At 42.4% G+C, this 12,339-nt stretch overlaps 1 protein-coding gene across 1 annotated transcript; it reads right to left on the reverse strand.

The window, feature by feature from the left end:
- Nucleotides 1-3,855: 3,855 nt before the first annotated feature.
- ccdc86 (coiled-coil domain containing 86) lies at nt 3,856-12,219 on the reverse strand. Its single transcript, XM_084319288.1, has 5 exons — nt 11,740-12,219; nt 7,249-7,451; nt 6,689-6,818; nt 6,514-6,588; nt 3,856-4,362 (listed from the first exon to the last, which is right to left on the reverse strand). Exons 1-5 carry the CDS (start codon nt 12,052-12,054, stop codon nt 4,108-4,110), a joined length of 978 nt encoding a protein of 325 aa, XP_084175414.1. The 5' UTR covers nt 12,055-12,219; the 3' UTR covers nt 3,856-4,107.
- Nucleotides 12,220-12,339: the final 120 nt, after the last annotated feature.

The raw sequence follows: 12,339 nt of genomic DNA on the forward strand, positions 1-12,339 counted from the left end.
AGAACATTCTCCACGGCGTCTCCAGACTGTCACATCTGTCACATGTGCCCAGTGTGAACCTGCTCTCATCTGTGAAGAGCACAGGGTGCCAATGGCGAATCTGCCAATCCTGGTGTTCTCTGGCAAATTCCAATCGGGCTGCACGGTGTTGGGCTGTGAGCACAGGCCCCACTTGTGGACATCGGGCCCTCATCGAGTCTGCTTCTCACAGTTTGAGCAGAAACATGCACATTGTGGCCTGCTTTGTATAGGGCTCTGGCAGTGCTCCTCCTGTTCCTCCTTGCACAAAGGTCCAGATAGTGGTCCTGCTGCTGGGTTGTTGTCCTCCTACAGCCCCCTCCACATCTCCTGGTGTACTGGCCTGTCTTCTGGTATCTCCTCCATGCTCTTGACACTGTGAGACACAGCAAACCTTCTTGCCACAGCGCACATTGATGTGCCATCCCAGATGAGCTGCACTACCTGAGCAACGTCTGTGGGTTGCAGACACCGCAGCATCATGCTACCGTCCTCTAGTGGTGAGGGCTCTGGCAAAATGCAAAAGTAACCAAAAATCGGCCAGAAAGGATGAGGATAGGGAGATGGTCTGTGGCCACCACCTGCAGAAGCATTCCTTTATAGGGGTTGTCTTGCAAATTGCCTCTAATTTCCACCTGTTGCCTGTTCCATTTGCACAACAGCCGGTGAAATTGATTCACAATCAGTGTTGCTTCCTAACTGGACAGGTTGATATCCCAGAAGTGTGATTGACTTGGAGTTACATTGTAATGATTATGTGTTCCCTTTATTTCTTTGAGCAGTGTATAATCATTTTAGTGCCCCTCGAATGTTATTTTGTATTTCAAATGTACTTTAAATATGTTTTGTTTGATCAAACTGTACAAGACAATTATTTGTCATTTGTTTGTCTTTCAGAAAAGGGACAGATGGTTGGAAAGGTTTTAATAATACTTCTGGTGCATTGGTGCATTGGTGAGTATAACCATTTCTTATATAGATACAAAAGTACACTGCTCTCAAAATATTAGGAATAGACCTTGGGAGTCATGTGATACTTCTAAGACCCGCCTGGTTCCAGACGGGTTTTGCCTCTGGTCTCTACTATAGGGAGTTTGTCAAGGTAGCCATGGGTTCATATGGTTCCACTTATTCAATTGGTCTGCCTTTATAGGGCAGCAGAGTTGAGCATAATTAAATGAGATTTGCATTGTGAAATTTTAGGGGAAAAGTCATGGGTAATAATAATAATAATAACTTTATTTGTATAGCACCTTTCATACAGGGGATTGCAGTTCAAAGTGCTTTACACCAGTAAGAAATAAGACATACAATCTGTGTAAAACAAGCAGCAAGAGCTAAGCATAAAGTGGGATAAAATAATGCAGATATATTAATCTTCTGTAATCTGTTACAAAGCATGATAAGGGTCAGAGTATGCACCCAGCGGATAGTGGGGCATAGAGATACAAGTAAAAAAATAAGTCAAATAATAGCAAGGGTAAAATTAGCAGACATATAAAATCAGTTTTTCACATTAGGATCTAACATCCCAACAGGCCACCTTGTTTATGGTTCGATTCAGTTTTAGTAGAATAGAAAAGACATGAATAATGAAATGAAATGAGCACATAAAGTGCAGACATACTATAAAATCAGTATTTTTTTTACAGTGCAATAAAATAGTTCTGTGTACAACACGGTGTACCTAATGGTGCCAAATGCACAAGTGCTACAATTCCACCAGTCTCAAGCAAACGCTGCGTAGCTGAGAGGACAATGTTATGAAACCAAAACAACAAACAGAATTACTGATTTGATCTTCACCGGGTGGCGGCAATAAGGGGAAATCGAATCTCACTCCCCAGGTCTATGGGGACATATCATTTTCTTATATCTATTTGTTTTTAATCAACAGCCAATGTCAACAGCCAAGCTGCAGCCACGACTGCAGCCGCCACGCCTGCAGCCACACCTGCAGCCACACCTGCAGCCACGACTGCAGCCGCCACGCCTGCAGCTACTACACCTGCAGCCACTCTTGTAGCCACAACTGCAGCCACTCTTGTAGCCACAACTGCAAGCAATACCACTAACACTGCTGCTGCCTCAGACGGGATAATGTACAAAACAATTCTAATTACGTGTCTGGCTATTATGGCACAACTCCTTGAACTGAGGAGATAAAAGTTCCTAATGGAGTGGCTAAGTAAGGGATAATCAATGAGTAGGTGTTAAAACGGTTTTAATCAACTTAAAAATAAATACATATATTTATTTTTTCTTTACTTTGCCTCCGTCAATGCCTTTAAAACCGTTTAACACACGCCTACAAGTTGATTATTCCGCTTATACCGTGGCCACTTGCCAAAGACAAAAGATATGTGCCATTTATTCATATTTTCTATTATTAAAATATAAAGAAATATGTTATTTATCCTTTTCCATGTCAAAATTTCACATTAGCATTTCCTGGATGACAGTGTGGCCAGCAGGGCAATAGCGACCATGATAGATTCACAGGATGAGTCGCATCACACAGGCAGAGAAGCTCCTTCCCTCCAGTGAAAGAAAGGGTGAAAAGGGGTGCTCTGGTGACAAGTTCTACATAAATATACACATATAAATACACAGTCATGCCTCCAAGACGAGAACTGTAGAAAGAAAACAGAGGAGGGGACCTTTAAAGCCTACACATTATTATCTTGGTACTTAAATTAGACTATGTTAGCATTATTATCTTTATAGTAACTAGATTGGTATAGCCTTTATCCTTTTTTTATAACAGACTGTAATTCATATTAGGCTAGTACTTGTATTTATGTGGTGACTGAAATTAAGCCTAAATAAACATGTTTTACACCTTGTGTAAATGCTTCATATGCTGCATGTTCCCCTTGTCCTCAGGATAAGAAATTACCACCCTCACCATCCCCCTATTATAAGGCCTCTTCAATTAATTTGAATTTGTTTGGAATGAGGACCATGTACACTCAAACCACATACAAATAACGTAAAATAAGGGAAGAAATAGATAATGGAACATCAAACTGAAAATCTGAGAGAACCATACAATCAGTGATTTAAAATATGGGGCTGCTCCATAGACAATGAAAGGGGGTCTGACTTTATAAGGTCATAAATTATTTGTGAGTTTTTACACTCAAATGAGGTTTACATTCTAGAATTGCTGGTCTGAATCAGACTTTGTCGGTACATTCGGTTCCTGGGTTCAAAAAGCAGGGTTGGGGGTTGATTGTATAGACATATTGTGACTATGATTGTAAAAAGCATAGGGCAATAATTCTGACCAGTTTGTTCATCGGACTTGAAAGACAAACCCTGACCAAACGGCATGTAATTTTTCCACAGCAATACTATGTCCCCTTTAAAAACCTGGAGTCGTGGCAAATTATTTGCCAAACCTGAAACTAAACCTCCAAATAACTAGTTTAAACCGACAGTTGAACTGAAACTGACCTCATTTCTTTGACTCTTGGGTGACTGAAGACAGGCATCCATCACCCTGGGTTCCTCCATATGTATTGACTTGGTCATGAATTGTGCTCTTGTAACTGTATGGTTTCCTGTGGTTGTTCATAAACGCAAAGCACCTCTAGGATTGGCAATAACACTTCATTCACACTCTGCCCCTAGTGGCAGCTCACTCAGGCATGGTACTTTGTAAGACCAGCTCAATCTATGAGAACACTTTGCATCTATTGACACTTTGGGTCCTTGTTTATGATTGTTGAATGTTACACCCCTGTTCTAGATGGTGGTATGTGGTGATGTTTCTCCTCTGTTCTTATGTGTACAACAAACTTCCTGAGAGGACAATAAAGAAATTACATCACATGATGTGCTTGGGTTCTTTATTGATGTCACTTCTTGGTATCAAAGCAAAAGGAATAATAAGCAATGAAATGCATGGTTCCGGTTTATTTGAATAACTCAGAATGTGGTTACAGACATCTGGTGAAATTAAACCAATGGTTTATGTCCATTCGGTTCACTAAGGGGAGGGGGTTGCAGAGGCATCTTGCAGACACAATAAAAGTATCTTCTCTTGTCACACAGAGTGAGGGCCAAGTTGATCTTAACATACCATCAGTCTTTTGTTTTGACATTTGTTGGAGTCCCCTTATTGCCCCCTTTCCCCTTATTGCCCCCTTTCCCTGTAGCCTTCTTATTCTGGGGCTTTGAGCCTTTCCCTGTGGCTTTGGTGTTCTGGGGGTTTGAGCCTTTCCCTGTGGCTTTGGTGTTCTGGGGGTTTGTCTTCTGCAGCATGGCCAGCGTGTCCCGCTTCTCAATCTTCCGCAGCTGTTTCTTCTTCATCCTCTTTATCTTTGTCGTGTTCCGGATCTGTGAACCAGACGACATTAATGGTGAGACAACCAGTTAGATTAACTGAGCAACAGTGTCTCTATGCACAGTGCTGACTACACACAAGCGGCTACATACAGGGCCGCTGGCCACAGTCCTCTGGCTCCGATTATAGAACAGCACTTTGTTTATCATCACTAATAACATTTGCATTCACATATACAGTTACATGGCTCTTAATACAGACCGCCATTGGTACCACTGTATTCCTCAAGGGATCAGAAACAACTTTACAGGCATAGTCCATCGTTGCAAAAAAAATAAAAAAAAGAAGAGGAGAACATGAATATATGAAACATTAGCCTACTTGTTTCTGATAAGATTCCTACTGTTTTAATTTGCCCAAATTAGGGATGCTCGATATTGGCTTTTTTACCGATACTGATATTCCGATATTGTCCAACTCTTAATTTCCGATGCCGATATCAACCGATACCGATATATGCAGGGTTTCCCCCCCCAAAAACCGGAATAATTTCAGGTAACTAATAATTTCACTGGATATATATATAACAAATATTGTTATTGTTTTTTTGTTTTTTTAAACCGATACCGATATTTTCCGATATCACATTTTACTGCCGATATCGGCCGATAATATCGGTCGGCCGATAATATCGGACATCCCTAGCCCAAAATCTATCAACCACTGCTAAATAATAGTCCCCTCATTTGGCTCTCAATCCATACACAGATCTGTAAATGCATACAGATCTTTAAAGGCGTACACACAGGGAACAAAATAAGCAATTTGACGGTGACGGTCTCGGGTTGCTACTGGATAGAACAGAATGGTAGCCAACACTAATGATTTGTGATTGATTGGTTAATTATGAAATGTTAATCTTATTGTTTTTAACAGTGTTTTTAAGAAAGAGTATTCGAATACTCGTTTGGAAACACCAAGGAGTATTCAAAGCCTGTAAAATGGTATTCGGGACAGCCCTACACTAAATATATATGTTTGAATAAATGATCTGCATTTTAAACTATTAACGCTGACTTATTCCTTCAGTCCACTCAAAATGCTAATATTCCTTATGTTGTTTATGATATTAATTGAAAATTTCATATGAGTATTATATAGTAATAATAACACATATGGCAATATACTAAAAAGCTATTTATCAATTTTGGCTGGTAAAAAATCTGCCTGGCTGGTAGGCCAAAAAGTTAATTTCGTTCCCGGTGTACACAGATCTGTAAAGGCGTACACAGATCTTTAAATGTCTATATCATCAGTTAAAAGTCAGGCATGCCTCTTTATTGGCTTTCTTTTTACACATGCCGTGGCAGAGATCTGATGTTTAGAGATCTCTTAGGGACCTGCACTGGCTCCCCATTGCTGCACGTATCCGCTTCAAGGCCCTCGACCTAGCATACCGTGCGGCAAAGGGAACCGCTCCCGCCTACCTCCGGTCAATGGTCTCTAACTACACACCCTCAAGACCCCTACGCTCTGCATCTTCTGGCCGCCTCAGATCTACTCCTATCCAAGCTCCCGGAGGGTCATCAAAGAGAAGCCGCCTATTCTCAGTCCTTGCCCCACAATGGTGGAATGAACTACCCATACCAGTTAGGACAGCCGAATCCCGTCCAATCTTTCGCCGTCGACTAAAGACTCACTTCTTCAACCATTATCTGAAATGATTTAAAAAAAAAAAAAAAAAAAAAAAAAATCTAACCCCGACTAACCTTACTGTCATGCACTTGTCCTAATAAACTAACCTACACTGTAACACGCAACACTTTGATGAACATTGTTACTCAGCTGATAGAGTTATACCCTTCTTGCTGTCTTGTCGCACAGAACTTGTAAGTCGCTTTGGATAAAAGCGTCAGCTAAATGACTAAATGTAAATGTAAATGTAGAGATTGGTCTGTATCTCCAGACTATACAGCCACACCACCAGTCGGCAGTAGCACCCAGGAGTGATTTTAAGACCGGGGGTATGATTCCTTATTTAAAGAGTCGAGCTGGACACAAGCAGACTTCCAATTTAGAGGAGCAGAAATACAGATTTTGTTTAGCGTTGGGACCTCAAGGAGAAAACGACTGCAATGTTGGGGAGAGGACTTCCATGTCTGTACCATGTTGTGTGTTTGTAGAGACAAAAAGGGATCACGTACCACTTGGACAACCTCCCCCTTGCGCTCATTCTCAAGACGCCGCTTCAAGTTATCTTCTCGTCTCTTCCTCTTATCCTATTGTGGCAGGGATAACAGGCAAGGTAAGCAAGGTGCACTAAAACACTTGTCCTGTAATGGTCAAAGCAATCAGAGATACAACACCTAGAATGCCTACCTCCTTCGCTTTGGCCTTGTCGTCTTTCAGTTGGACACAGAAACGTTTTACCAGCTCCTTCTCTTGCTTGGCTTTCATCTTTTTCTCCCAAGAAGACCGCAGCGGTTTATCTCTTAACAGAGCCGAAAATCTGTGGACGTACAGCAGACAGCATTTTGATGAGGCCATGAGGGTGACCAATCAGTAGGGTTGGTTAAAGAAAGTGGTTAAACTATGAACAGTTGAACACATAACATATGATCACTGTGTCACCCAATCACACCTCCTCCCCCAAAAAACAGTGTCTTCATGTAACTAGCATCAAATCATACTAGCCAATTTGAATTTCAGTCGTGAAGATTTAACAAAAATATTCTTAACGAAACAATTTACACCCCTGGACACACAAGTGAACTGACCTGGGAGAGGGTGAGCAAGCTACAGTAACTGTATCTGTACATGTGTGTATTGTGTACTTGTACTGTATGTAATGTTTTAAGTTTGTGCATAGGACCCCCTCTAAAATGAGATGCTGCATCTCAAGGGGCTATCCTTTCAATAAATTCTGACCAAATTCTGACCTTTGCTTATTGCGGTCCTTCCATATCCGTCCTGATTTGGGTTTCCCCAGTGGAATGGCCGTGTTTTGCTTCCCACTTGACTCTGAATGACTCCTCTTTCTGGCCGTTTTATCCGGACGTTCGGGGGCTGTTTCCATTGGCGTGGGGTGGGAATGGTGCGTGGTGTCAAGCAAGGCCATGTCTGCTGCAGGTTGGACAGATACCTGAATGAATGAATGAAAACTTTATTTAACAGATTGCAGAATGGGTACAATACAGTACGGCTCAATACATACAATTGTTAACACATTAACTGCCACGCAGTTTGCCCCTCTCATACCACTCTGCCACCACTCTAAGCCTATGATGTTCACCTTCTTTGCAGGGCTATAACTTTTTAAATTGTATTGCTGAATTGACATTACTATGGCCCATTCAACATTGATTATCTATCGTTCAGGATGTAGGAACGTTATACTTTTTCATTCATAGATTCATACGAAAATACTGTCTAGTAGGGATGCCCCGATCACGTTTTTTGCCACAGATACCGATCACCGATCGTCGTGAGCCATATCGGCCGATACCGATCGTTTTTGATTAAAAAAAAATTAAAATGTATTTTATATAATTTTTTTTATATAAAATATATATATATTATATAATTAGACTTGTACTTGTATTATCTGCGAGACATCGCCACCACGCAACAAGCTCCACTGTCTGTGTGTACTCTAGTAGCCTCCAGTTACGGCCAGGATTCTCCGGAGCTGCAGCTGGGCCTATGACTCGAGTAGCCTCGAGCTACGGCCAGGATTCTCCTGCGCTGCAGCTGGACCCTATTGGTATAACGTTAATGTGCTCAGCAAGCCCTCAGCTCGAATATGCGTCGAATCAGTGTTATAAGACATTGATATCAGGAGCCATCTGTAGCTACTGCTAGCCGGATATATAACATTGATACAGCGCCTCAGTGAATTATTTAGTTCAATGGGACATTTCGTTTTGAACAGTGAACTAACTTGCGCTAACGTGAGCTAACAGTAGGGCTGGGCGATATGACGATATTATATAAATATCGGGTACAGTTCATTAACGATACACTTTTTTAACGTATTGTGGATATCGTGATGTTTTGCCCAAGAGGATTGTGTCGCGTCAATCTGGTCCACACCCGTTCAAACTTTTGAACAACGCCGCCCCCACACACACTACTGCATCAAAGTTACTAATTATTATTAACAAAGGCATTCGTTTTGTGGCATTAACGTTATATAGTTAGTTACACGTTCAATAACATTAGCGTATTTACCCAAACATAGCAACGTCCGATGACGACATAGATAGCAAGCGTTACTGTTCATATCTCAGCCCGTGCGGAGTTGTGCATGCCCATTCTGCGGTCTGTTAATAAAGTTTTCAATCAGACAGATGTATGGAAAGGCTTTTATTATAACATTCGTTGCAATAAAATCATTATGGCTTGTTTAGTCATGCTGCGGTGCGCTGGTAATCACTCGTCTGCCGCAGGGAGCTGTTGTTGTCGTTGAGCTGAGCTCAGCTCTCGTCAAAATCAATTGCGGAAGTAAAAAACGCATAGAGCTTGCCGATTGGTGCTAAGAACAGCAGGGCGGGTTCAATCGGTGTGACGTAATTGGCAGACTCGACTGTCAATCAAAATTATGCTGTTGCCGGCTGAATGATCGAATGAATGAGAACGTTATTAACGATTGCAGAATGGGTACAATACAGTACAGCTCAATACAACAACAGTGGACTGGGGGATGAAGACCAGAAAAAGACTTTCGGCTTTTTTACATAAGGGTCCTCCATTTTCAATTCATCAAAACATTTAGAGACATACAAATATACAGTAGTTTCATAAAAATGCTAAAATGCTATTTATTGATTGATTGATTGATTTAAAACTTTATTAACATATTGCAGAATGGGTACAGTACAGCTCAATACATACAATTGTTAAGGGGATGCAGACCAGAGAAACTCTTTCGTCTTGTTTACATCAGGGTCCCCCATTTTCAATTAATCATATTTCATATCTAAATCATATAATATCTCATTGCTAAATATATGCAATATATAATCTAATAATCCAATAATCTAAATCTAATATATAATATAAAAATGCTAAATGCATGGGTATTTTATTTAGTCTTTAATGTTAGCTTGCAAACTCAAATACTGTCTTGGTAAGCCTCATAATGAATTGTTTGGGGAAAAAAATAAAAACATAAAAACATCGTGATGTGTATCGTGTATCGCCGAAAGGTCAGAAAATATCGTGATATCATATTTAGGCTAGGCTTGGGCGGTATGACGGTATTACGGTATACCGGGGTATTTCGAAATACCGACGGTATTGAAAATCAATACCGTCTAAACTGAGTTTTGTTGTAGTGCACACACGCGCCAGCAGAGGGCGAGACTAGTCCTCACGGGTGGGGCGAGCCATGCAGAGCTGGTTGTCTCTACACACAGGAGGAGGAGGAGGAGGGGAACCCCGCTTCAGTGAGTGAAATTAAATGAGACACGCTTACCGTTGCTGGTGCTGCGGGCTAACTGGCTATTCTGAGAGCTAACTGTAGTGTTGTGTATGATCACAACGGTGTTCACGCTTTACAGTAATGTTGCGACAGTGCTGTGAAAATACCGTAAAGCGTTGTGACGATAGTGTGTGTTGTTGTTGTTTGTAGGATGCTGCGGGCTAACTGCTACCATTCTGAGAGCTTAACGTTAGCACTAGATGCTGCGGGCTAACTGCTACCATTCTGAGAGCTTAACGTTAGCACTAGATGCTGCGGGCTAACTGCTACCATTCTGAGAGCTTAACGTTAGCACTAGATGCTGCGGGAGGACTGCTACCATTCTGAGAGCTTAACGTTAGCACTAGATGCTGCGGGAGGACTGCTACCATTCTGAGAGCTTAACGTTAGCACTAGATGCTGCGGGCGAACTGGCCATCTCCGTAATTTGTTTACTTGGTAACACGGGTTGCCCCCCCCCCCCCGCTGATGATAATGAAAGTCATACCGTCATATACCGTATACCGGGGTATTAGGTAATCAAAGTATAACGGTATGAAAAAAGTCATACCGCCCAAGCCTAATTTAGGCCATATCGCCCAGCCCTAGCTAACAGAGTAGCATACACGTCTCTACTAGACTATTGCTGGAGCATTTGTTGATATCAGGAGCTATCGGTAGCTGGCCGGCTAGATACCGTTCGGTTAGACAATGCCTCATGTATTAAACTAAAAGTGAATAGTTGACTGGGTCATTTTGTAACGGTAGCAGCTAACGTTAGCTCAGGGAGACGCCGTCCTCCCATCCCACTAGACTAGACCCGTGTTTACATGTGTGCGGGAGGGGCTGGAGGGAGAAGCAGACACCGCAGCGAGTGAGATCGGTTTTGACGATCGGCGAAAATAAAGCATTATCACCGATCACCGATCGCATATTTATACTGATTATCGGCCGATAACGATCGGTGGCCGATCGATCGGGGCATCCCTACTGTCTAGAATATAAATGTTTTTATCGTTTTCTGCAGTAATTCCTAGAACGCTAGTTATAGGCCTAAACGCATAATAGATTATCGATTGCAGTTTATTCGTGATACACGCTATATTAAAAAATCCAACTGAATACGATCCTAAACGTTATGACTCATCATGCGCGGATGAACGGGGGGGGGGGGGGTCGTTTATAATTCCGTGATCGTCAGTAAATGCTTTATGTAGTATGGGTGATATATTGATCAGAGCAGTTTGCATTAATAATAATAAACAATCACGCTGAAAGTAACGTTACTGTCCTCTTACCGTTCGCCAATGAGACTGGAGGAAAAAGATCCCACTTATTTGACATTGATCGACTAGATCATTTCCGGTTTGTATGGCGAAATAAAACACCCAAATCATATTGATTATTGAGTTATGGCAGCGATCCATATACACGGATGTGTGTCTAGAGTCCCGCAACAATATGTGACTGCCGGACGCATTTCCCAGATGCACGGAGATCACCAGAGATCCATTTCCGGTTGTAACTCGCCCGATCATCCACCAGGTGGCGGTATTAAAGCGTTGCACGGTTGTGCCAAGTCCCACTGTCTCAGCCGAGGCTGGTTGAGGGAATTATGATCTCAATAAATATGATCTCAATAACGTCGTACACCGTGGAATGGCGGAATTCGCATGACCTTGAAACCCGTCATAAGCCGTTTTTTGCGGTGGATGTGTTAAGGGGATGCAGACCAGAGAAAGACGTTTGTCTTGTTTACATCAGGGTCCCCCATTTTCAATTCATAGTGACATTTATGACATACACTACATACATGACATCATGACATTTATGGCATAGGGACATTACATACATGTCTATAGTACTGTTACATTTGTGACATATATGATATGCAAATATACAGTACTGTTACCCATAGATCCTGACAGAGAGTATGGGGAGGGGACTGTACATTAGGAGGGGACTGTACCTCAGTTCCCTGGGATTCGGTGCACGGTGCTGCTGCTGCTGTATCGGTGCACTCAGTGACTGGAACAACGGGGTTGAGTTCGGTCTCTGGATTCTCGCAGGGTAATAACTCCTGGAGGACGGACTTCCTCGTCCGGCGAACAGGAGTCTTCCCACCGGCCTGAGAGTCGGACGGTGCACGAACCGTGCGTCCGCTGCGGGTCCGCGTCACCACTGGTGGAGGCAACTCAACCTCGTCTTCTTCAACGTTATTCTCGGCCTCCTGTTGTAGCACTTCGGTCCCAGCACTTGGCAAAACATCTTCCTCCGTCGACATGTTGTCTTGCTAAACTATGCACACGGTACAAAACTAACAATGATATTTACCACGTCGCGTTATGTACACACAACAAGCTACAAAACCAATACTATTGACAATATTACCCCTTTATCGGCCCCACGTGTTGTTGCTGTGTTCCCTACTTCCCTGTTTCCTGCTCCATGTGTGTGTGGCGTGTGACGCGTCGCGACGTCACAGCCCGGTGTCGTTCTTCTTCGTCCTCCGATTTTTTAAACCGGTTGTTGGCAAACAACAAAAATGTGTTACACTGCCGCCGGCTGG

This window comes from Notolepis coatsorum (genome assembly GCF_963971535.1).
Source record: "Notolepis coatsorum genome assembly, chromosome: 7".
Classification (NCBI taxonomy): domain Eukaryota; kingdom Metazoa; phylum Chordata; class Actinopteri; order Aulopiformes; family Paralepididae; genus Notolepis; species Notolepis coatsorum.

Bases quoted from the DNA above. Each gene is read 5' to 3' on its own strand.
- ccdc86 (XM_084319288.1), bottom strand. From the start codon at position 12,054: ATGTCGACGGAGGAAGATGTTTTGCCAAGTGCTGGGACCGAAGTGCTA. The intron at 6,589-6,688 runs GTAGGCATTCTA...CTGCCACAATAG, and splicing joins ACAAGGCCAAAGCGAAGGAG to GATAAGAGGAAGAGACGAGA. The intron at 4,363-6,513 runs GTACGTGATCCC...TCTGGTTCACAG, and splicing joins AGGGGGAGGTTGTCCAAGTG to ATCCGGAACACGACAAAGAT.